Source organism: Capra hircus, chromosome 24 (assembly GCF_001704415.2).
Source record: "Capra hircus breed San Clemente chromosome 24, ASM170441v1, whole genome shotgun sequence".
Lineage (NCBI taxonomy): Eukaryota > Metazoa > Chordata > Mammalia > Artiodactyla > Bovidae > Capra > Capra hircus.
In genome coordinates, this window is record NC_030831.1 from 53,901,629 (window position 1) to 53,928,228 (window position 26,600).

Genomic DNA, 26,600 nt, shown 5'->3' on the forward strand with positions numbered 1-26,600 from the left:
CATATGATTAAAAATTCAGGTATACAATCTAACGGTATTTTTTTAAACTTTTTATTTTGTACTGGAGTATAGCCATTTAGGGCTTCCAACGTGGTGATAGTGGTCAAAAGCTATGGTTTTTCCACTAGCCATGTATGGACGTGAGAGTTGGACTATAAAAAGCTGTCAATTCAGCTAGCTGAATTGCTCAGTTGTGTCTGAATCTTTGTGATCCCATAGACTGCAGCACGCCAGGCCTCTCTGTCTATTACCAACTCCTGAAGTTTACTCAAACTCATGTCCATTGAGTCAGTGATGCTATTCAACCATCTCATCCTATCTTTCCCAGCATCAGGGTCTTTTCCAATGAGTCAGTTCTTCTAGTCAGGTGGCCAAAGTATTGGAGTTTCAGCTTCAGCATCAGTCCTTCCAATGAATATTCAAGACTGATTTCCTTTAAGGTGGACTGGTTGGATCTACTTGCGGTCCAAGGGACTCTCATAGAGTCTTCTCCAACACCACAGTTCAAAAGCATCAGTTTTTCGGTGCTCAGCTTTCTTTACAGTCCAACTCTCACATCACATGACCACTGGAAAAACCATAGCTTTGACTAGACGGAAGTTTGTTGGCAAAGTAATGTCTCTGCTTTTTAATATGCTGTCTAGGTTGGTCATAATTTTTCTTCCAAAGAGCAAGCATCTTTTAATTTCATAGCTGCAGTCACCATCTGCAGTGATTTTGGAGCCCCACAAAATAAAGTCTGTCACTGTTTCCACTATTTCCCCATCTATCTGCCATGATGGTACCAGATGCCATGATCTTAGCTTTTTTAATAAAAGCTGAGCACTGAATAATTGATGCTTTTTAACCACGGTGTTGGAGAAAACTCTTGAGAGTTCCTTTGACTTCAAAGAGATCAAACCAGCCAATCCTAAGGGATATCAGTCCTTAATATTCATTGGAAGGACTGATGCTGAAGCTGAAACTCCAATACTATGGCCACCTGATGGGAAGAGCTGACTCACTGGAAAACACCCTGATGCCGGGAAATATCAGAGAAGGCGATGGCACCCCACTCCAGTACTCTTGCCTGGAAAATCCCATGGACAGAGGAGCGTGGTAGGCTGCAGTCCATGGGGTCGCGAAGAGTCAGACACGTCTGAGCAACTTCACTTTCACTTTTCACTTTCATGCATTGGAGAAGGAAATGGCAACCCACTCCAGTGTTCTTGCCTGGAGAATCCCAGGGACGGGGGAGCCTGGTGGGCTGCTGTCTATGGGGTCACACAGAGTCGGACACGACTGCAGTGACTTAGCAGCAGCAACAGCAGCTGGGAAATATGGAAGGCAAGAGGAGATGGGGACAAGAGAAGATGAGATGGTTGGATGGCATCACTGACTTTATGGACATGAGTTTGAGCAAGCTCCAGGAGTGGTGAAGGACAGGGAAGCCTGGTGTGCTGCAGTCCATGGGGTGGCAAAAAGTGGGATTCAACTGACCAAGCTGAACTGAACTGAGTGCTGCCTGCCCATGCACAAGACCTAAGAGATGTGGGTTTGATCCCTGGGTTGGGAAGATCCCCTGGAGAAGGAACTGGCAAACCCACTCCAATATTCTTGTCTGAGAATCACATGGATAGAGGAGCCTGGCCAGCTACAGTTCATAGGGTGGCAGAGTCAGCTGGCTGAAGGGACTTAGCACACAGACACACAGATAATTACCAATGTTGCGATAGTTTCAGGTGAACAGTGAAGCGACTCAGCCACACCTATACACGTATTCTCTCCCAAACTCTCCTCCCATCCAGGCTGCCACTTAACAGTGAGCAGAGTTCCCTGTGTTATACTGTAAGTCCTCGTTAAGTTTTCCACTTTAAATACAGCAGTGTCACAGTATCTTTGAGTCAAACAACAAAACGCAAATTTTAACATACTAGCTAATCGTATTAGTTGGAGAAGGAAATGGCAACCCATTCCAGTATTCTTGCCCGGAGAATCCCATGGACAGAGGAGCCTGGTGGGCTACAGTCCATGGGATTGCGAACAGTCGGACACGATTGAGCAACTAACACAATCAGTTTACAAGGTCGCGTGGCTCTCACCATAATTTCCATCGATTCCCCCACCCCCATCACCATAAAATTTCAGCATCTCCGGGTTAGCATTTCTAACAGTTGACCGGGAGAACAAGCTGCCTTCTACATAAAAATAAACATTTAAAACTTGTGATAAGAACGTAACTCCGAAGACCGCATGCGGCGGGTGGGAAGAGCTGTTTGGGATGGTAAACCCTCCTTCAAGGCTACGCAGGAGAGAAGTCCCAGACGCCGGTCAGGAGGATTTGCAGCCCTTGCGACCATCAGGGTAGCCCGCGGCTAAGCGCACACTGCGCAGGTGCGAGCCCCGCTGCTCCCCGCGGAGCGCGGGCGGCCGCGGCCGGAAGCTGCCTTTCGGTGGGCGGTCGCCGCGGGGAATGGAGAAGCGGGGGGTGGAGCCCCAGGAGGCAGGCGGCGGCGACGACGAGGAAGCGGACTCGACTCGGGCCATGGAGCGGGCGGAGGCGGAGGCGGGGGCGCCCGGCGGCTGGCCCGGGGCGCTGGAGCCTGACGAGCTCGACGACCTCCCTTGGTGTAAATGAGCAGGCGGGGCGGGGCGACGAGGGCGGGCGCCCCGGGCGGCGGCGGCGGCGGCGACCGTTGGAGAGCGACCGTCCCCTCCCCGCCCGCGTCCTGGCGTTTTCCCGGCTCCGCCGAGAGGGCGGCCCTTCGCCGCTTGGTGTTCTGAGGCCAAGGTCCCCGAGAGGGGCGGCTTCGCCCAGAAAGGGAAGGCCGGGCGCGTCCAGGGTGATGGAGGCTGCGCTCGTCTCCCCTCAAACAGCCCCGAGAAAGCGGAAGGGGCCTCGGGTGCCTCAGGGTTGCGGAAGCGGGAACCTTGTCGCTCACTTGGCAGCGGTTGCGGCCCGGCCTCAGCCCGGAAGGGACCGCCCGGCTCGGAACCGAACCCGGCCGGGTCTGCAAGTGGCCGCCTCTCTGCTGATCCGCTTCCAGCCTCGGGGCCCAACCCCCGGGGTTTGGGGCCAAGGCTCTCTCCTTCCCAGCCTCCCAGCCCTTCGTTTTTAAAAAGCTTTAAAAATATTAAATACTTGCAGATTTACAGAGAGATGCACAGATAACTTTTACCGACTTTAATGTCTTATGTGACCGTGATACATTTGTCAAAAGAAAGTAACGTTGGCATAGTAATTAATACTCTTAACAGAAGGACAAGCTTTATTCAGATTTTACCAGGGTGTTTTTTTTTTTTTTTTTCCATTTAATTTGTTTCTGTTCCAAACTCCAAACCAGGATACCACATGGCATTTTAGCCTGCCTTGTTTTTAACTGCTGTTAATAGCTGAAATCTCCGGTCTTATCCCTCTGCCCCCTCCACCAAGATGTGAACTACTTTTTAAAATCCAGGAAATATTTACTCAGTCTTTAAATTTAGCAAGTATTTGTTGGTAGTCTGCTGCTACTGCTAAGTCACGTCAGTCGTGTCCGACTCTGTGCGACCCCATAGACGGCAGCCCACCGGGCTCTCCCGTCCCTGGGATTCTCCAGGCAAGAACACTGGAGTGGGCTGCCATATCCTTCTCCAAAGCATGGAAGTGAAAAGTGAAAGTGAAGTTGCTCAGTCGTGTCCGACTCAGCGACCCCATGGACTGAAGCCTACCAGGCTCCTCCATCCATGAGATTTTTCAGGCAAGAGTACTGGAGTGGGTTGCCATTGGTAGTCTAGGTATCGGTTATTCAGCATTGAACCAAATAATCCTGATCTCATGGGAGCTAAATATAGTCCACTGGGACCCATAGATTCTGCCTTCTGTTTTGTGTTTCAGGCTGTTTTTTTTAAGGACATGCCACTAAGAATAATTTTTTGTTGTTGTTTAGTCGCTAAGTCATGTCTGACTCTTCTGTGATTGCATGGAATGGACTGTAGCCCACCAGGCTCCTCTGTGCATGGAATTCTCCAGTCAAGAATACTGGAGCTGGTTGCCATTTCCTCCTCCAGGGGATCTTTCCCACCTGGGGTTTGATCCCATGTCTCCTGCTGCTGCTGCTAAGTCACTTCAGTTTCCTGCGTTGGCAGGTTAAATCTTATAAGGAGCCACCAGGGAAGGATAATTTTTAAGTTGGTTGGAAGATTTGTGTTTATAAACTTTTCAGCCCTTTCCAACTTACTTTAAATTTTCCTATAAACTTCAAAGTCCTAGGATTACCTCTTGCGTCTTCCATTATTGATAAAAGGTTTTTTTCCCTTAAAATTTATTACTATCCTGAGAAAAATGCAATACACCAAGAAATAGTAAACAGGCCTGAGGACTCTCTTGTAGGTGGAGTTTCTTTCATATTCTTGTAAGTTTTAGATTCTTTGAGACATGTAATAAATCCAGGGGGAAAAAACTTAAAAATCACTCTATATTCTTTCTTGGTTGCCATGTTTTAAGGGACTGGCAGTTGCTCAGAGGTGATGAACAGGCTGAATGTGTTTTTTTCATTTGGTTGCATATTGTGCCACAGTTCATGATGAGCTGGAACCAGCAGGAAGTTCTTCATGTAGAGTCATAGTACACGTGGATCTGGATTGCTTTTATGCACAAGTAGAAATGATCTCCAATCCAGAACTAAAGGACAAACCTTTAGGTAATTCTGGACTTTGATACTATTTTCATTGTATGATATGATTTGTTATTTATTCTGATTTATTAAGCATATTAATGTTGGCAGCAGTTCTCTGATGCTTTATAGACAGTAATCTTTATTTCATTACTGGATGTAAACTTTATGAGCCTCATTTACTAAATGGCAAATGTGAGAGAAGCAGTGTAATTAACCAAATAAACAGAAAGACCACAATAAACTTCTAGTCTTTTTCTCAATGTTTGAAATTTTACAGCCAGTTTATCTCAAGAATAACCTTTTAAAAAAATTTTAATAGGCATTTTCAACTATTCTACTTTTGAAATTAACTATTGAATTGTGTAACAAAATAGTTGGATTTTGTGTGACAAAACAACTGGATTTTGAACAACCCAAAATATTAAGGCATGCATAGTACAAGCTTTTCATGAAAACATAAGTATGTTTTAAAATAAAAGGCAAAGAAATTTTACATTGGGGAATTACCGAGTATTGTGTTTTGGCTTACTTTATTTTTACATTAGAAAAGTAAATTTCTAAAATTTTATGCATGTAGTAAGGATTTATCTTTGAGTAAAAGCATGCTGGGAAGGATTGCGGGCAGGAGGAGAGGGGATCGACAGAGGATGAGATGGCTGGATGGCATCGACGATTTGATGCACATGAGTTTGGGTGAACTTCGGGAGTTGGTGATGGACAGGGAGGCGTGGTGTGCTGCGATTCATGGGGTTGCAAACAGTCAGACACAACTGAGCGACTGAACTGAAAAGCATCAACAGCAGTTTTGGTCACTTGCTACCCCCTGGTGTCTACTTTGGTTTTGATAAAGCCCAATTCAGCTCAGCCTAGTTTACTAAGGAACAGAGGATGACTGATGAGTACATTTTGGCTTGCCAAGGTCTGCTGCTGCTAAGTCACTTCAGTCATGTCCGACTCTGTGCGACCCCATAGACGGCAGCCCACCAGGCTCCCCTGTCCCTGGGATTCTCCAGGCAAGAACACTGGAGTGGATTGCCATTTCCTTCTCCAATGCATGAAAGTGAAAAGTGAAAGTGAGATCACTCAGTCGTGTCCGACTCTTTGTGACCCCATGGACTGGAGCCTACCAGGCTCCTCTGTCCATGGGATTTTCCAGGCAAGAGTACTGGAGTGGGATGCCATCACCTTCTCTGTGCCAAGGTCTAGGGTCTTCAAAATTTCCTAAAGATGTCAAGGAGTTAGGATTAGGGAACCTGAATTTTCTTCATTGGGGATTTCTAATTAGTAGCATTGTAAGAGTGGAAAATGGCAACCCACTCCAGTGTTCTTGCCTTGAGAATCCCAGGGATGGGGGAGCCTGGTGGGCTGCCGTCTGTGGGGTCGCACAAAGTCGAACATGACTGAAGCGACTTAGTGGCAGCAGCAGCGTTGTAAGATGTTGTGTAAGTAATGATTAGTAAAGAGGGATTGTGTAATTAAGATGCCAGCTTCCCTGTTGGCTCAGTGGTAAAGAATCTACTGCCTGCCAATGTGGGTTTGATCCCTGGGTCTGGAAGATCCCTGGAGAAGGAAATGGCTACCACTCCCAATATTCTTGCCTGGAAAATCCCATGGACAGAGGAATCTAGCAGGCTATAGGCCACAGGGTCCTATAAGAGGTGGACAGGACTTAATGACTAAACAACAACAACAATATTTGCTAATAGAAATGAAAGGCTGTGTTGTTTTCTCCTAGAAACCGTCAGCATAATATTCCTCATTTCCTGGTAATTATTCATTACTGCATTTTAATTTGTTTAGTCGATAAGTCATATCCAACTCTTTTGTGACCTCACGGACTGTAGCCATGGGATTCAACAGGCAAGAAGACTGGAGTGGGTTGCCTTTCTCAGGAGATCTTCCCAACCCAGGGATCGAGTGCCAATCTCCTGCATTGCAGGTGGATTCTTCACTGTTGAGCCACCATTACCAAATATATGACTACTTAACTTGGGCTGGTGACACAATGGTGAGTCCATATAATCCTGCCTTAAAAGACTGATTTTTTAGTTAAGAAAGTGACTAATCTGATTTTTTAATATAGTTTACTGACGAAGCATAATTTATTACTTTTGACCCCGTGATTCTGTTTTGGGGCATCGTTTGACATATCAAAAATATGTGAAATGTTCCTTGCCTGTTTATAATATGAGAATTTTAGAAAAAAAAGCAAACAGTTTTAGCAATTATAAGTCACTGGATTTTTAAGCAGAATTTTTAAGCAGTGTGTAGATGATCATAATTTAATCTTTTTGATAAGGAGGGGGCTCATAATGCCACTTCACTGTCTAATCTTTTCTGTAGGTTACTGTGAAGAAAAGTTCAGTCATTAGAATATTTACTGGGGGAGATTACTAATAACTGTTGTAGGTTGGCACTTGTAACAGAACATAGCTTTATATTAATTGAGAAGTTATTCAGAAGACAAGTTAGATTTTCTAGTAGAGACCAGTAGTTAATTGTATTCAGTTACTTTCATCTGCCTTACTTTTGGTAAAACATGGCCTAGAGTTATATATAAAGTTATATAGAGTTTATTCAATATAATTTGGGTTTTTATTGTTGGAAAAAAATCCTGGAAGGACTTGATCTGTATCTTCTTGCTGAAGACTTCATTGAATTGTTGATTTGTGGTAAAAGTGAAAGTGTTAGTTGCTCAATCATATCTGATTCTTTGCAACTGCATGGACTGTAGCCCGCCAGGCTTCTCTGTCCATGGAATTCTCCAGGCAAGAATACTGGAGTGGGTAGCCATTCTTTTCTCCAGATCATCTTCCCAACCCAGGGTTTGAAACCAGGTCTCCCACATTGCAGGCAGATTCTTTGCTCTCTGAGCCACCAGGGAAGCCCCTGATTTGTTAAATTGTACTTCATAGAACTTTGATGGATGGAGGCTATATTTTTTAACTGAGATAGAGCTTTTTATTCTTATCAAAACATTGTATTATAACTTACAATTATAATATGGAATAAGTAAATTTTAATTTTCAATTTTCTCAAAAAATGTTTGTTTTTTGTAGGGGTTCAGCAGAAATATTTGGTGGTTACCTGCAACTATGAAGCTAGGAAACTTGGAGTTAAGAAACTTATGAGTGTCAGAGATGCAAAAGAAAAATGTCCACAGCTAGTATTAGTTAATGGAGAAGACCTGACTCGTTACAGAGAGATGTCATACAAGGTTACAGGTACCGATTATGGGCAATATACTTTCAGCATTAAATTTTATATAGGATGCCTGTTAACTACATGATCGTTCAGTAAGTGTAAAGTGCATAAGTCAGTTTTCTTATTTGGGGGCTTTCTCATTAAAAAAAAATTTATGTGAGAATGACTTAATATGTTATGAGTAAATGGTGAAAGAAACGTATAGTTGGAAGGAATTGAACTCGGTCATGGGTGATGTTTATATAAATATGAGAAAATGTACAAAAATTTTAAAGTGAGAAGATGGAAGAAGATAAACCGAAGAAAACCAGATAAATTTAAATGCAAGCTTGAATGAACTGTGAAGAAATATGCTGTACTCTAATGTACTAATGGTAGTTGAGAGAGACTTCTGTAATGTTTGATTAACATAATTAAAAAACAAGTTGTTAGGAACTGTTAGCAGAGATAATGAGTATATTAGTTTTTTTTTTTTTTTTTTTAGATTTTTATGTATAAGTGTGGATAAACTCCCCCTTACTAAGGTTTGGATTTGAGTCTTGCTGTTTTAGTAAATTTTAGGAAAAATGAAACCATACATGTACTGGCATATGGCAAATAGATACCATTTTCAAGTGTATAAGAATCAGGTTTTTACTTGTTTGCTATTATTTTTATTTGTTCTTTTGTTATTTGTAGCAGTTTTCAGATGAAAGGGTTAAATATACTATCCCAGAGCTCTTACAAATTAATGAGGAAACAAGCTTAAGTGAAATGGACAAAGAATATGAATAGGCAGTTGACAAAAAGCAAACTGGACAGTGTGAAAATGGGATGCTTAAATTCATTGGTACTAAAAATAAGAATGTGAGAAAAAGTAGAAACAAAGTATTACAGTCTTATAAAAAGCAATCTAGCAGCATTTTTTGAAATTAAAGATACATACTATGTTCTTTAACCCAATAATATAACTGCTAGGGATTTATCAAATAGAAATAAAATGATAACATATATGTACAAAAATGTCTCATAGCATGATTCATAATTGCTAAAAATATGGAATGAGAACATGCTCATCAGGATGAAAATGGCTAAATGAATTTAAGACGTCTCTATAATGGAATATTATATGGCCATTAAAAATAGCTCAAATGGTATCATTTCATTTGATTCATAGAGGTATGCCTTGTTGAGTGGGTAAAAAGCAAGATGCAAAAACCTGTTATCAGGTTTTTCCATATGTGTAAGACAGTGACCCAAACACCTTCCCCCACATATGTGTGTGTGTCTATGTACACTTAGGAGGAGAAAGAAGAGAGGGTGTATACTAGGTATTTAACCCTGGGTAACTTCTGGAAGGGCAGAGGTGGTGCTGAAACAGGGGGATGAGGGAAGAAGGGATAGCCAAGCAAAAAAGACAAGACTGTACTCCCAAAATACCACTTGTGTATCTGTGCACAATTATATATATATATCTGAATATTCAGAAAATAATTTTTTCTGTACACAGAGATGATGTAATACATATAGTTGTACATCTTTGTTCTTGGTGATCTTTCACATCATCCATATAACTCTTGCCTCATTCTTTTTAATGCCTGCACAGTATTCTGTTTTGTCCCAAACTTATTTAACCATTCCTTTACTGATTTGAAGACAGTATATCTCATTTTATGCCTGTTGTCCTTATGTAATCATTAATTGCATCTCCTTTCATTCAAAAAATATCTCATTTTGGATGATAAATTATGTGGTTTCTCTTATAGTGAGGGGTTATTAGGCTCTTACCAATTTTTTGCTCTTAAAAAATATCAATATGTGCTTCAGTAGACATTTTCATATAGAAATTTTCACATATGTTCGTGAAGCTATCCTTAAAGTAAGTTCCTAAAGGTTAACTGCTTGAGCAAAGATAATTTGCATTAGAAATTTGCATACTGCTCTATGATGCACTTCAGGTTTTCCCAGCACATTGTTAGTATGTGTGAGAGTATTAGATATTCATAAAGATTTTGCCTGATAGTTGGAAAAAAAAGTAAATCATTGTTTTGATTTGCATTTCTCTATGAGAAGTTTGAGCATTTTTTTCATGTATTTTTGGTCATTTATCTACATGTTTTGTCTTTTTTCCTGTATAATGTCAGACAAATCAGTCTAAATGATTTCTATACCACTGCCACTCTTCACAGTGAAAAGTATCATACTAGAAAATCAATGCATAAATCTCAGTTTTTACACTGATTCTTAATTTATAAGTTAGTATCTTGAAAGAATTGAAAATGTACTAATATAATAACAAGAAATATTCTGAGCATGATTTATACATTGATAAAAAGTTATTTTGTTAATTTTTTTCATGGTGTTTTTGGAGTTGAAATAGGAATGTAGCCTAATAGTCCTATACTGAGTTACCTCAGAAATATTTATGACATATAACCTTATTGTTTACTTCATACCTTTATTCTACAGTATTCCATTTTTTTCTGTAATTACAAACTCCTTTGGCTTGTGTAATCATAAGGTTTAATAAATGCATCTTGTTTATGAAATTGACATATTGACAGCCAAAAAGGTTAACTTCACAAATGGATAAGTGATTTATTCCTATGACCTAGTAATGGAACTAATGTAATCAGTTCATGTTCAGCAGTCCACCAGCTTTGTGCATGATTCTGTATTTAACTTGCTTTTCTGCTTGGTAGTTAAAATTTGTCCTTTGTTTTCCTTATTGTAGTATTGTTTTGATAAACTTTTATTTTTTACCTGTTACTGCTAGGCATCAGATATATACTTTTGGGAGAAAAAAAGCAGAAATTGGTGAGGGAAATTCAAAGAATTCTTTTATATGGTCAGACACATTGTCAGTTTTTCCCTCTGTTTTCTCTCGGTAGGTTGGAAGTGATTTTTGAAGGTCACTAGATCATTCTGTTCCTTTATTAATTGTTTTACCCTGCTGTTATCAGTGTTAGCACCAATAAAACAGAGCTTTCATATTATAGGACTTTTTTAGAACATAAGCATTTTTGTATAATAAGTGACTAATAAGTTATTTTCTGCTACCCAGCTGGTATCAGTAGATGATTCAGAGAGAAGTGAAAATTCTTCTTAATGGTTTCAAAGTTATTAGTTTTAATCCTAAAAATGAGACTTGATAGTCTTTTTGAACTTATTTCAAATCTTGGTTCAGTTCAATTTAGGAAACATTTGACATAAGGACTGGCATTTGTGCTAGAGGCTGGACGTTCAGATACATGTGAGTCACGATCCGTCTCTGTCCTTATGGAATGAGTTGGAGGGTGACCAGTCAAAATGTTGCATTGTAGTATATTTTGTATTAAGGAACTTTTCTTTTTGACTTAGTATTCATTGGAAATTTAAGTTTTATTTTGTTTTGCCTTTTTAAAATTCTAGTGAAAAATACAGCTTGAGTATATTATTACTTTACTTTTCTAAGCAGACTCTATGACCTACTGCTTCAAGATTATAGTTAACTATGTTCATTGATATTTAATGTACTACAGATAAATTATTGGTGTAGGAGATTGTGGTAAATATATTGCTATGAGTATCTGCCCAGGGAATGTTATTTTTGGACTTATTTTATTGGAAAATATTGCTTTTGTGCAGAATATGGCACAGAAAAAAAAACCCAGTTAACTGACTTTATTCAAGATATTGTGTAATTGTGAATATATGTGAAACCTTTATTTTGTTATTTTTAAGCATAAATAAAAGAGTTAAATCTATTCTAGTTATAATCAGTTATATCTGTGCTCCAATATTATTTTAATTTAGAATTGTTGGAAGAATTTAGTCCAGTTGTTGAGAGACTTGGGTTTGATGAAAATTTTGTGGATCTAACAGAAATGGTTGAGAAGAGACTAGAGCAGCTTCAGAGTGATGAGCTCTCAGCACTGACTGTGTCGGGCCATGTATACAATAATCAACGTAAGTGGGTTCTTATGCACTCTATTTAGTAACTTAAAGTACCTGCATTTCTTAATGTTCAATCAGTTCAGTGAGTTGACTGTGTCTTTCAAAAGTTTTATAGCTTTTGTTGCCATAGGTCAGCCATCTAAGGTGATTAAAATTAGATATTGTTATTCCATATTAAACAGGCAGAAAATGGTATTTTGATGACATACAGCTCAGTGCTTTGGGCACTTTTCATTTGTCTGACACAGTCCTGTGTTAACCATTTTTAAGTGTCATACCTCTTTTAGGCCATCCTTAAGTTACAGGAGTTGGCTTCTTGGAGTAATTTTTGGTTTTCGTAAAACCATCTTAAGCAAAATTCTAGGTAGACTAAATTTGCCATTGTTGCCTCTTTGCTTGTTCGCTTCCATTCTCCCAGGGCCCCAAGAGCCTCCCATGTTAGCCCTTGTGGGAGCTTCCTGGCCTACCTACCGTCCTTTGCACACTCATATTTAATCAGTTGAAATTCATCTACTTCACAATTGAAGTGCCAGTGACTGATGATATTTCCAGGGCAGTATTGTGTTTGAAAATAAGCTGCAGTCAGCTCCACTGAATATCTCCTTGGGCTGTCAAACATCTAGTGACTGCTGGTGACTTCTAGACCCTACCACGTAGAAGGCAAGCTCTTGTGTTTCTGTATGAGATTTGTCCTGACCTACTTGCTCCTGGGTCTCAGCCTGCCTGTGTTTCCTCTTATTCCCCTTTTCAAGAGCTATTGTGATCAATCTCCAGTCATTCTCCACCTCTCTGATATTAAAGAAGAAAAGAGGTGGAGCTACAGTTCTCTTTTATAAGAAAATATGAAGCTTTCACGTGTCCTTTGTATCTGTGCTCTTTTGTCACTTACAAGGTCTGGGTAACAAGAAGGTTCCAGGTGTGTTTCTGTATAATTTTTACAGCAAACTTGGAGTCTACTGGTTAGAACATATTATAGAGACCTTGGCTTTATGGCCTACAAAGTCTAATTCTTCATGATTCTTTTCTTTTTTGCATAAGATTTTGTTAAATTTTTTTAAACCTACAGAAGAGTTGATGGAACAGTACAGTGAGAATAGTCATTATGCCGTTCCTTGTAGATACTCCTTTTGTATCATTTTACACATTTGTTTTATCTTATTGTTTATTGATCATTTGATAGATTGTTGAACATTTGAAAGTAAATTATAGACATCATGGCACTTCAGATGTAAATACTCCTGAGGATCAGGACTGTGTCATATAACTCTAGTGTCATTTTCACATCTAAGGAAATTTGTTTCCATATAGCAATTTCCCTATACTTTTAATAAAAGATGTCTTAAACTGTATACAAATCCAAAATTGGTTTTAGTAGCACATACCACTGGTGTGAAAACTTTAAATTCAAATCTTTGAAATGTTAGCTATGTCATTAATGTAACATTTTTACTCTATGCTTACTTCCCAGTAAACATGAGTAAAAGTTCTGGTAGTGCCAGTAGGAATTTTTTATGAGAGATCAATTTTTGTAATCTGTTAATCATTCAGCACTCTCAGTATGTATTTGCTATCACAGGCCCTTGGAATTCACTTGTGATAGTTATTTTACAGAATTGCTGTGAAGAGCCAAAGAGCTTAGTTAAGTGTGCAGCAGTGTGGTGGTGTTGAGGGGTAGGGTTGGATATAGATTAAGCCCTTTATCTTTTAAAAACTCATTTGTTAAAAAACAAACAACGTTTTGACGATGACTTTTAACATCGGCTGTTTTCTGTAGCTGTAAACCCACGTGACACGTTGCATATCAGACTCCTTGTTGGATCTCATATTGCGGCTGAGATGCGGGAAGCCATGTACCAACAGCTGGGTCTCACTGGCTGTGCTGGAGTGGCATCTAACAAATTATTGGCAAAATTAGTTTCTGGCGTCTTTAAACCAAATCAACAAACAGTCTTACTACCTGAAAGTTCTCAAGATCTCATTCATAGTTTGAACCACATAAAGGAAATACCTGGTAAGACAAATATATTTGAAAAACATATATTGGTTTTACTGTATTTCTTTTAAGTTTAAATATTACAGTTATGCATAATTAATTCTTATAGAGTCTGTGTACTTGGCTCTTGTGTGTGTGAGTTCCTCAGTCAGGTCCAACTCTTTGCAACCCCGTGGACTCCCGCCAGGCTCCTCTGTCCCTGGGATTCTCCAGGCAAGAACACTGGAGTGAGTTGCTATGCCCTCTTCCAAGGGATCTTCCCAACCCAGGGACTGAACCCGTGACTCCTGCACTGTGGGCAGATTCTTTACTGTCTGAACCATCAGGAAAGTGTACTTGGCTCTTGGTGAAAACCAAAAGCCCCCCCAAAACCTGACGTTTTCTGGAGAGAATCTATATTAGGAATCTATATATATGAAAGTACTTTTCTAGTTTTACGTGCTTTTATATTGTTTGAATATGATCATGAAAGTTATAACCTGGAAACATACGGTCCTTTATTTTTAGTACCTGGTTCATACTTTAATACTGTACCTTCCTCTAGAGAATGGAATTGGTCTTTCACTAACTCTATTTTGGGATTGTACATAAAATATTACAGCCACAAAGGACCTTCTCAAGCAGCTAGGTACACTTTTTATTTTAAAGATGAGGAAACTGATTTTCTTGAGCGGTTCAATGACCTATTCATATCATTGGGCAAATTTGTATCTCTGAAGATCAAATGCTTACATTTTTATAGATTATCAGTAATGTATGTATTAAAATTCATTTCTGTGGCATTAAATTTTAAGTTTGGTCTCAAAAAAAATACCAATGGTATCCAAAATTATGGTATCAAAAGATGTGGTTGATATATTTATAATATTTTAATTAGCTAATTTTAAAGAGAAAAGCTATTGTAACACTACATGCAGCTCTTTTTGCTTTAGGTATTGGCTATAAAACGGCCAAACGTCTGGAAGCACTGGGCATCAGTAGTGTGCGTGATCTTCAGACCTTTTCATCCAAAATATTAGAAAAGGAATTAGGAATTTCAGTTGCTCAGCGTATCCAGAAGCTCAGTTTCGGAGAGGATGACTCTCCTGTGACTCCCTCAGGACCACCTCAGGTATGTGAAGATGTTGCTTATTTTAATGGCGTACTGGTAGTCGCATTATTTGAGATAAAGATTTCCAGTTCTACTACTGAATTCTTACCGTTCCAACTTGCTTATTAGGTTAGTACGTGATCATTTTCCTGTGAGAAGGCTACTTATTATATTAAATTAATAAATATTATTAAATTGAATCTAAGAATCAGTATTTAAATCTCAAGTTAGCCACTTTGACTATTGCTCAATTTTAATAGCCTGTATTGTAATAGGAGGCAAAATAATTTGTAAAAATATTGTTTTCAGAGTAGTCTAATGATTTAGGAAGTGGAGAAAGTTTATAATCACCCAGGTAACAGTGATTTTTTTTTTTTCCTGTGAGATGATGATATATATATATTATCCCAGAATCATCACCATAAACCTTTCATGTAGGTAGTATTAACGTTTGTTCATACCTTTCCCTCCCTCCCTTACTCCCTTTTCCTCCCGTAATTTTTTTTAAGACGAAGATAGTGTATTTTAGAAAGGGTAAGTAACTTGCCCAAGATTAAACTGAGATTCAAGTCCTAGGAAACTAAGAGCCTCACTGTAATCACACATTAAAGCTTGGCATTGGTACTAGAGCTTTGTAATTTTCTTGATTTCCAATGTACTTTCTAGTGGAGTACAACTTACAGATAAAAAGATGTAATATAAAAGTGAACTAAATGGCTCAAACTAAGCGTAAGAGGTAAAGAACGTGTTGATTATTTAGTTGACATATACACTGATGATTGGATATGCTTATTTGGGTTTATATTAATACTTACTTGTGCTTCTTTGGTAGTCCTTTAGTGAGGAAGATTCATTTAGATGTTCATCAGAAGTTGAAGCTAAAACTAAGATTGAAGAACTACTTGCTAGTCTTTTGAACAGGTGATTTTTCCATTTTGCCATATCCTCTTACAGATTCTGTGTACAGTGCATGGAAATACTATATATTTACTATATATATACTATGTATAGTATATATATACACTTGATGTTCTTTCTTGGAATTTGCAGATTAACTGGAGACTAAACATGTAAAGATCATCTATCTCTGAACCTCTCTACATTATAAAATATTACACAGCTAGTAACATATGTCCTTAACTAAATTTAATTCATCTACTTCCACTGGTCTTAATATTAGTAACATTGTGGTTTACTGCGGATCTTAAGCTGCTGATCATTACCTAAGGGAGTTTTGTGGGTATCTCTGGAATCGCTACACTTACAAATTTGTGATGATTGAGGATAGCAAATTGATGGAGAAAGCAGAAGAACCCTTTTATCTCCTGTGCCTCAGACTATAAAGTCAGACGAAGGAATAACTTAATGGGACTGTGTGTGAGCAGTGAGGGTGACTGTGTGTATGCTCAGGGTTACTGGCCTTTACATACATGAAGAGTGTTAATTGGAATTATGAGTATACAAGTAGCATAGCATAAACTAAAAGACATTTCGTTTTCTGATGCTCCTTTGCCATCATATATCTATTTCTCAGTACTCCATAGGAGAGTGTTACTTCCTTTCCTCCCATTTCTTTGATTTCTCAAAATGGGGTGTTAAGGGTCTAACAGGTTTGGGTAAGTGTGCTTCCGTAATGATGTTAGGATGGCCTCTGTGACTAAAAAAAATCGTTTTTGGATGACTACTCTCAGAAAACTGATAAAGCGAAATTTCCTTCAACTCTGCTGCCACATGCATTGCAGTTCTCATGTCTTGAGCAAGGCCATGCAACTCATCATTCACTGCATGCAGCTGGCTGACTGTATGACACAGCTTCAGGGATATGACTCAGGCCGAGCCTTCGAGAATGCTGGTGAAACTGGGTCATCTGCTTTGCTTCAGCTAAATGAGACTATTATGAAATGCTAGCTACTGGAAACAGTTCTAGACAAGGGAAACCACAAGAATTATACATTTTATAGGTTCCCTTATTTGTAGAATCAACCCAGAAATGAGTCTAGATGCCCTAAACCTATGAAATACTATTAACCGTATCTCCTTATCTTTGCTTGGCATGCTCTCTTCTATACAGTGGCTTCTTATTTCAGTGACTGAGGTATATAATGCCATCTAGCTGGCAAAAAAAAAATGTATCTGAGTATGCATGACTGTTCTTGAGCATATGATTATTAATACTATAGATATGTAAGAGGTATAAAATCATACGTTGTTTAATCCTTTTTCTAGGTACTGGCCTTAAGATTGCTTAGAGTATAACCCCTTTTTTTGTACATCTTAATTAGTTACAGGAGCCAAATTATACTCTTTGAATTGCATATTAACTTAACAGAACAAGTTTAGCTGGAAGATGTTTAAACTAGTACCGTTTATAGGAACCAATTGAGATATTTTATTATCTTAATAAAACAGCAGTCAAGAAGTTTTGTGATTAAGCAATAAGAAAATGCTTACTACAAAAATCTAAATATTCTAATTCAAAATCAATTTGATTATGCTTAATACTATTTGTATTTCATGTTTGTGATCTTTTAGTGCATTGGCATACATATAGAAAGTTTTCTACTTTTTAAGCAGATTTTCCACGGCATTAAAACTTTTGCTTTCAACAACAAAAGCAAGATCGTTTGGATGGATCACTTTTTAAGATTCGTGGACGAGTGCTTCCTTTCCTAAATATATTCTATAATTGACCTTTCACATTATTGCTCTAATATGCCATATAATGGTGATATTACTGACTCCCTTGGATATACTGGAGAAGTGCTTTTTGACAAATAATTTCATTAAATATTTGTTTTCTTTTTGTAGTCTTCTTAATGTATAAAAAATTTGTCATTTTTCATATATTTGCTTCTGTCAGTAAATAATTCTCAGTTTCTTAAATTTCCTGTTGATTTTAATGTTACTTTTAGTTATGATTTGGATTTGGATAATAAAATGGCTTGTTATAGTTGTATCTTATTTCTGCTTTTTTCCTGATAGCACTCAATTCTGTGTGAGGCCTGAGAGCCTTACATTTAAAATTTCAAGAGTTTTATTATGAAGACTTTATGAAGTTTACTTGAGCTGTTCAGGGACCTGAATTGCCTACTGCCTGATTATCAACTATATGTATAATTGTTATAGTTACTCAGTCTGGCACCTTTAAATAAATGAGGTATAGTCGATCATCCAAAAAAAAAACACCAAACTTTTTCTAATTCCTTGTTTCCTCTTTCTCTTTATTTTTAGAGTCTGCCAAGATGGAAGGAAGCCACATACAGTAAGATTAGTAATCCGTCGGTATTCATCTGAGAAGCTCTGTAACCGTGAGAGTCGTCAGTGCCCAATTCCATCTCACATAGTTCAGAAGTTAGGGGCAGGTAACGGACCATTTAGGTGGCATTCTGATCATTTCATTGGCAGGTTGAACTCTTAAAAAAACAAACTTTGAGTTCGAAAAATGATCCAAAAATGAGTAATCCTCACATGGAGTTAGTGAGCTATTAAGTACTTTTTTTCTAAGAGAAATTTTCATTAGAAAACTTTTTTTGTTTCAATAGATAATAAAAGTAAATGCCCTGTTGAGAATGCTTCCCAACTCCAAAGAAAACACCAAACTATGATAATTAACTATATGGCGTGAGATGATTTCTTTATGAGCATTTACATTGTTTCCATTTTTTGGCTGTTCTAAAAAATGGGACTGTGAACGTTTGGGTGCAAGTCATCAGGCAGATATATGCTTTTGTGCGTCTTTGGTAGACTACAAAGCATGGAATTTCTGGGTTGTAAGGTAGTTGAACTCTAAGAAACTGCCAGATTTTCTTCCAAAGTAAGTATAACAAGGCAGATATTCAGCAACAGAGTATAGAGGCTTTCAGTTTTTTTCATATTCTCATTTATGTTTTAATACTATCATTTTCTTGACTCATTCTTATGACTATGTAGTGGTCTTTCATTGTTTTTTCTTCTTTTATGGATATTTCTTTTGATATCATATCTAAAAATTCTTTGCCCAATGCAAAAATTATAAATGTTTCCTATGCTTTTTTTTTTTTTCAGAAATTTTATACTTTTAAGATTTATATTTAAATCCACTTTGAATTTTTATGTGTTGTGTAAAGTAAGAGTTTTAGTTTATTCTTTTGCATATGAGTATCCACTTGTTCCATAGAATTTGTTAACAGACTTTTCTTTCCCCATTAAATTGCCATGGCATCTTTGTCAAAAACTAACTGACCATAATAAAGTAAGGGTTTCTTTTTTGCCTTTCTTATCCCATTGATGTGTATGTTTATTCTTATTCCAGTTCCACCCTGTCTTGATACTTTGTTGTAAGTTTTGAAATTAGGTAGTGTAAGTTCTCTAGCTTTGTTATTTTATGAAGTTGTTTTGGCTATTCACGGTCCTTGTGGAAAGATTTTTTTTTTTAAGGAATTTTATTTCTTTGTTTGTTATGCATTTATTCTGATTTTCTATTCATTTTGAGTCCGTTTTGGTAATTTGTATCTTCTCAGAATGTATGCATTTCATCCAGGTTATCTAACTTGTTATCATGAATTGTTAATATTCCCTTGTAATTCTTTTCATTTTTATAGGGTCTACAGTGATATCCTGTCTTTCATTCTTGATTTTGATAACTTTTTTTCCTTTGTGATTCTAGTAAGGTTTATCAGTTTTTCATCGTTTCAAAGATTCAGCTTTTGGTGTCATTAATTTCTCAGTTTTCTTTCTACTTTGTATTTCATTTATTTCTACTCTGATCTTTGTTATTTCCTTCTTTCTGCTTGCTTTAGGTTTAATATGCCTTTTCCTCCTGGGTTCTTAGGATGGGCAGCTTACTTATGTATTTTATACTTACCTGTTTTCTAATAATTCGAGTTTAAAGTTACACATTTCCTTTTAAGCAGTGCTCTCTTTAGCTGTATTCCTTAAGTTGTGTTGTGTTTCTTATTCATTAAGCCCAGAATAGTTTTTAATATCTGTTGTGATTTCCTCCTTGACCCCTAAATTTATTTAGAAATTTGCTGTTTAATTTATAAATATTTGATTATGTTTCAAATAACCTTTCATTGTTGATTTCCAATTTGTCTTTATGTTGACCAGAGAAGATACTTTGACTTATTTCAATCCTCTTATATTTATTGAGCCTTCTTTTGTTGCCTTGCTTATGGTCTGTCCTGGAGCATGTTTCAGGATTTACATTTGAAAAGAAGAGTTGAGCAGCACTGTCATACCATTCTACTGAACTAAAATTTGTGGCTTCTTCCTCTAAAATAGCATTTTTTGAATGGCAGTTTGTCTGGATATGTAATTTTTGATTGGTTTCTTTGCATACTTTGAGTATGGTATTCCATTCCTTTGTGTTCCATTATGTTTGATGAAAAGGCAGCTGTTAAATAGTTTATAATCAGTAGAGACTCCTGTCACTAGTTTCAATCAAGAAAGCATAACCACATGGAAATTTGAACACTGAAGGTTTCAAAAATTACTAAACTATGATAGGGAGTAACTAGAAAGGTATAAAGATACCCTTAAGAGGTGCCCTGGGCTAGGGAAAAGTAGCCAAGGAAGAGCAGGCTTGGAGAGAGAGTCTTCCTCCCCTCCAGGAGAAGGTGTTGCGGAACATTGGATGCTAGAGAGATCCTTTGAGTTACCTGGCCCAGAGCTGCTCCATAGTTACTGGGCCAAGAGAAACCACCCCCTGACCCCCCAGAGGAGCTGCGGCTGACTGGTGGGCACACGGGTGGCCTTGGGACGATGGGAGTTTGCTCCCTGGCAGGGCAGCGCGTGAGCTGGGGTACGCAGGCGTCTGTGTTGGGAGGGCTTCTGTTGACATTCCTTCAGGATGTGGGCAAGCTGAGATCAGTAGGTGTTCATACTGAAGAGGTCTTCATTTTTCTGCTAGTACAAAGGTGGAGGGTATGGTGCCTGCATAGGAAGAGCTGGAGGAAACAACCCGCGTAGGCATGGCAAGCCTGTTAGGTGGGTGTGTGGAAGGACTCCAGGCAAGGCACAGGCCTGCTGTGTGCAGTGTTTGAGTTGGTGGTGCCATGGGAACGCAGTCACTAGGCTTGACTGGGGCTGGGGTTGCTGAGGAACTGAGCCTTCCACTCACATGTGGTATGGCAGAGCACTAGTAGATATTTCCACACGTATGTACTGTATACAGACCAGGTTACAGAAGCAAGAAAGAGTAAAAAAACAGTATACTGCAACAGGAAGAGAAGCCCGCTTTCTAATTTAGTGATCCTCCACTTCTCTCTACTGACGAAGCTTAAGAATTATATTTAATGTAAAGAAAATTTCAGAGTCTACCCCATTATCACAGCAGGTACTAAGGGTGCTTTAGAGTTGAGAGGCAGTAAATTGTTACCAGGCATGGTCGTATCCTTGTTCTCCTTTATATGACGAGTCACTTACCTCTTTTTTAGCAGTTTGACTGTATGTGTGTTAGTCCCTCAGTCATGTCTGACTCTTTGTGACTCCATGGCCTGAGTCTGCCAGGTTTCTCTCCATGAAATTCTCCAGGCAAGAATACTGGAGTGGGTAGCCATTCACTTCTCCAGTGGTTTTTGTGTTTATCATACTTGGAATTTATTGAGGTTCTTGATTCTGTAGACTAAATTTTTTAATGAAATTTGGGAAGTTTGGGGCTCCTATTTCTTCAAATATTCTTTCCTTTTTCTTTCTCTTCCTTCTGAGTCTCATTGCACATATGCTTGATGTTGTCCTATAGGTGTGTTAGCCACAGGAGACAGGGGTTCGATCCTTGGGTTGGGAAGATACCTGGAAGAGGGTGTGGAAACCCACTCTAGTATTCTTGCCTGGAAAATTCCATGGACAGAGGAGCCTGGTGGGCTACAGTCCATGGGGCTGTAAAGAGTGGGACAAGACTAAAGCGACTTAGTGTGCATGTAGGCACGCTGATAGTCCAGTAGTTAAGAATCCACCTGCCATTGCAGAGGACACGGGCTCGATCCCTAGTCTGAGAGGATCCCGCATGTCATGAGGCCACTAAGCCCGTGCGCTCCAACTCCTGCGTACCCTAGAGCTGGCGCTCTGTAACAAGAGAAGCCACAGCAATGAGAAGCCCAAGCGCAGCATTGAAGACCCAGTGCACCTGAAAATTTGAAAATGAAATTTAAAAAAATCATGAGAAAAATAATAGCAACTTTGAAGTCTTTGCTAAATCATTCTTAAAGTCAGTTTCTATTGACTGGTCTCCCCCCGAGTGTGAATCACACTGCTGTTTCCTTGTATGTATTGTAATATTTTGTTGACGATTGGACATTTTAGATAATGTAAAACTCTCAATTTGGATTTTTTTCCCCTGTGGGCATTTTTTTCCCTTTTCTTTGTTTGTAACTTGTCTGGACTTAAGCTGCATAATCTACCTCTCCTGTGATGTGTTGCCCTGATTTCTCTGCTTAGGTTCTTTTTGAAATTAAAAACATTTATTTTGGCTTCCTAGGAGGTTACCCTGTTGTCTGCATAGTTTGGTAGTCAGACAATAATTGGTCGAAAGTTTGCTCCCATACCACAGGCTGGAATTGTGCAGGGCGGTGTGCGTGGGTTGGAGGGCACTTTTGAGACGTAGGCTCTTTTCGGACTGCCTCGGCTTAGGTCTTCAGCTCCTCCCTCTTGCGTCTCCCTGGTATGCTTGTCCATTCTAGGCAGAGACACGTGGCGAGCTTAGGCCTTCTCTGCTCTCAGTCAGCTGTGGTTCTCTCATTTCCAGATCTCCTGGTTGAATGTCATGTCTGGCCCACTGATCATTCACTCACCCCAGCCACAGTTGCAGTCCTGGGCTCAAGAGCCACATGATCTCATTTGTTTCCTAGCAAGTTTGCTCATTTTTCTGGCATCATGGCCGGTTGTGGGCTCTTGCCCTCTTCCTCCAATCAGGTCAGTCTTTGCTGGCAACAAAGCTGCTGGCTTTGACAGCCAGCCTCATCCTGGTGAAACTGCTATCCCAACCGCCCTCTGTGAGTGGGGGATACAAACGACCCCAGCCAAGAAGGCTGCTGTCCCCACTTTCTTACCTAAGTTTTGGCTGTTTTTCATAAGTCAGTGCTTCTCAATTTTGTCACCTTTGGTTCATTCCAGAATTTAAAAATGATTATTTTTGACCATTTTGTTCAGTTTTAATTTTATGTGGAGATTTTCCAACCTCCACATTCTCCCACAACTAAAAGTTCAACATTTCAAATCCTCTGGAAAGTTCAACTCATTTGGCAGTTGGTGTTAATGTTGAGATGTCCCAGTTCAGTATATAATGTCATGGTGTCCCAATGATACCTACCTAGGATTTTAATTTCTTAATCTAGGCAATATAAATTAGATTAAGCTCTTAACATTAATTTATGACATAGTATGTTTAGATATTGTCTTCTTATACCTTTTATTTAGGAAATTATGATGTGATGGCCCCAATGGTTGATATCCTTATGAAACTTTTTCGAAATATGGTGAATGTGAAGATGCCATTTCATCTTACCCTATTAAGTGTGTGCTTCTGCAACCTTAAATCCCGAAATACTGCTAAGAAAGGGACTATTGATTATTATTTAACACCTTCATTATCAACAACTTCACACACTGGAAAGCGCAGTTTTGTAAGTACACTGTTATTGGATTTGTCTAGTTAAATTACAAATATAAATTTGTGTTTCACTGATATAATTTAGAGATTTTGGGGGGATGAGATTTGAATGAGTTACTTATATATATTAGTAGTATCTTTCATATTATGGTTAGTAGCCTTAAGTATATTGTGCTGTGGTCTAAAAATAAAACATAAGCATCACTGGATAAAAGAGAAAACCTTGATAGAGGTACTCTGTTTTGGAACTGTTAAAACATTTTTTAACAGTATATAGGAATATGATGGTGAGCGCATATGAAAATGTTTTCAAATAACTAGAAATCGAATCTTGTTGTCAGTTTATACATAAGCTACCAGCAGCTCCCCCACACCAATGTTTTTGTTCAAGTATTTAAATTTTCTTGGTTTTGAAATTATATTGAATTCTGGTAGCAATATTGATAGAGTATGAATGCTTACTTTATAATTGTAGAAATTAAGAGTATGGTAATAGAGAGGCAGAGGTCAGTCTTAATTTCAAATGATAAAAGAAAATGCTATACAGATGGCCATTCTGTAAACTTTTGTTTACCAAGTGTGGGATGATTTAAAAAATAATCTTTTACTAAATTATTTATGCCTACCATTAACTCTTAATTTAAATGTTTTTGTTATTTTCTTTATTTTTATTGTTAGTATAATTTTAGTAATATTTTTTTTATTACATTTAAGCCTATAGTGAGAACAGAATAGTGTTATGGAAATACTGAATTAGTGCTCTCTTCAAAGTACTTTTTTTCAGTGACCCTTATTATTAACTGAAATTTTAAAAGATGTTTACTTTTTAAAATTAGTCTGTAGAATGAGGATTAAAGGCCTTTAACTCACAGTAGTGTTACAGGTGTAAACACAAGTGAAAGTACCTTGTTCGTGTCTGGCACACAATAGGTGCTCAGTCAATACGTTGGCACAAATATCTTCTGCTTTTACTTTTTTGAAATTACTGTTGTGTTGATGTTTCTTGAATTATATTTGACTATCTATACACTTTTTATGGTGCTTAAAACTAGAGGGAAAATTATGCACATTAAGATGGAAGATGTTTTAAAATTTTTATTTCAGGTACGTATAGAAGAATGTTACATTTTATAAATGATATCGGATTTTTACCGTGGAAGTATTTTTTTTCTTTCTGTTAAATGTTATACTTCAAAGTAGAGAATTTTAGAAAACCAGTCCTTGATCCTATCTGTGCACATACGTGTTTTAGATTGAGTCACTGGTGAGTCATCATTTGCATAGGCCACCATTCTGTTATCCTCACAACTGGAAGTTTGAATCCATGATTGTTAAGGTCCTCTCCGGGTCTCCAGACACATGCCTGTCTTCTGGCTCAGTGCTGCCTAGGAAGGAAGCCCTCTTCCTGGAGCAGTGAGCAAAGGTCCAGAGAGCAGTGTGACTCACTGTGGTGGGTTAATCGTTTCTAGTTGTTTGGAGCTGGCTGGAAGGACTGAAGTTATGGAGCAGGATAGAAGCATATTGGTCCCATAACAGCTACACTTAGACTTCAGAAGCATGAATATTTAAAAGATATCAGACACCTAAATTACTCTGTTATCCTTACATTCTAGAAAATGAAAGACTGTCATATGGAGGATTTTTCTAAAGACAAGCAAACAAATCGGGATTTTCTATCAACTGGAAGGATTGAAAGTACAAGAACTGGGGAGTCTCCACCAGATGCCACAAATTCTTCTAAAGAAAAAGACAGTAATGAATTTCCCGTCTCCTTACTTCCTGAGGATATTGACCAAGAAGTCTTTAAGCAGCTTCCTGTAGATATTCAAGAAGAAATCCTTTCTGGAAAATCTCGAGAAAAAGTTCAAGGAAAAGGAAGTTTGAGTTGTCCATTACATGCTTCTAGAGGAGTATTGTCTTTCTTTTCTATGAAACAAAAACAGGATAGTTCCTTAAATCCTAAAGATCATGTACCCAATAGCAAACAGGTCTCTTCTGTATCTCCCTGTGAACCAGGAACATCAGGCGGTAGCAGTTCCTCGTATGTGTCTAGCCAAAAAGATTATTCACATTATTTAGACAGTAGCTTAAAAGATGAACGAATGAGTCAAGGACCTAAAGAATCTCAAGGATTCCACTTTTCAAATACAAACCCTGCTGTATCTGTTTTCCATTCATTTCCGAATTTGCAGAGTGAGCAACTTTTCTCCAAAAACCGCATGACAGACAGCCATAAGCAACCAGTGGCCACAGTCTCTCGTCATGAAGGACTTAAAGAAAATAGAGAGCAAGAGTCTCCCGATGAGAAAATTACTTTTCCTTCTGACATTGATCCTGAAGTTTTCTATGAACTGCCTGAAGAGGTGCAGAAAGAACTGTTGGCTGATTGGAAGAGAACGGGATCAGATTTCCACACTGTACATAAATGAGCATGCTCCAAAAAAGGGAAAGACCATTTTTCTCAGATTAACAGTTTATTGAGCTCTTCTAAATTAAACACTAATACTTTCAATAATGTAGAAACGTAATGTGAAATGTTCCAGATAAAGCAAACATAGTTATGGGAAGAAATTCTGGCACAAAGCATAAAAATATAACAGGAATAATGTAAAATATTACCTTCCTCTCATTCCTAACGTGTTTTATACTGCTTTTCAATAAAAAGAATATCATGATCAGCATTAGTATATTTTCCATACATCATGGAAACATTGGGAGGAAGATATATATGACTATGTATAAAAAATAGAGTAGCCAAATCATTGCTATACTAGAGCAAAGAACAGGGCTTTTTCCTATGAAGTACAGAGTTGCTCAAGAAATTCGCCTCGTTAGGAAATAGCCATAAAAAAATTCTATTGCCAGCTAAGCTGCTAAAAATGCATAGGTCTTGGTACTATGCACCATTTGATGTTGATTTTTTAAAAAATACCAAAGCAGTGTATATTCAATTAATGCTCCTTAGTATACCTAGACCCTACCACAGTGCCTGGCACACAGAGGGTGCTCAGTAAATACTGAATGGATGAGCTCTGTGGCACAGGCCCCATGCGGAACTGGGTGGTGGAATAGATATATTGTAAAGAACTAGAAGGAACTCTCCATACAAGCTGATTAAGGGAAGGATGACACCAGAAATTCTAAGTGATCTGTCTCTAGGACTGTAAGATAATA

General features: G+C 38.3%; 1 protein-coding gene across 3 annotated transcripts; it reads left to right on the forward strand.

Annotated features, from left to right (window-relative positions):
• Positions 2,027-26,104, forward strand: POLI (DNA polymerase iota). 3 transcript variants are annotated; one of them, XM_018039700.1, is made up of 10 exons: positions 2,027-2,609; positions 4,539-4,661; positions 7,697-7,861; positions 11,685-11,768; positions 13,531-13,767; positions 14,682-14,860; positions 15,672-15,760; positions 18,071-18,201; positions 23,234-23,439; positions 25,040-26,104. In XM_018039700.1, exons 1-10 carry the CDS (start codon positions 2,453-2,455, stop codon positions 25,853-25,855), a joined length of 2,187 nt encoding a protein of 728 aa, XP_017895189.1. In that variant the 5' UTR covers positions 2,027-2,452; the 3' UTR covers positions 25,856-26,104. The 3 variants fall into 3 exon arrangements, with proteins under 3 accessions (XP_017895189.1, XP_017895188.1, XP_017895190.1); XM_018039699.1 differs by having other exon boundaries at positions 2,028-2,609; positions 11,616-11,768; XM_018039701.1 differs by lacking the exons at positions 2,027-2,609; positions 4,539-4,661 and adding an exon at positions 6,509-6,645 and having other exon boundaries at positions 11,616-11,768.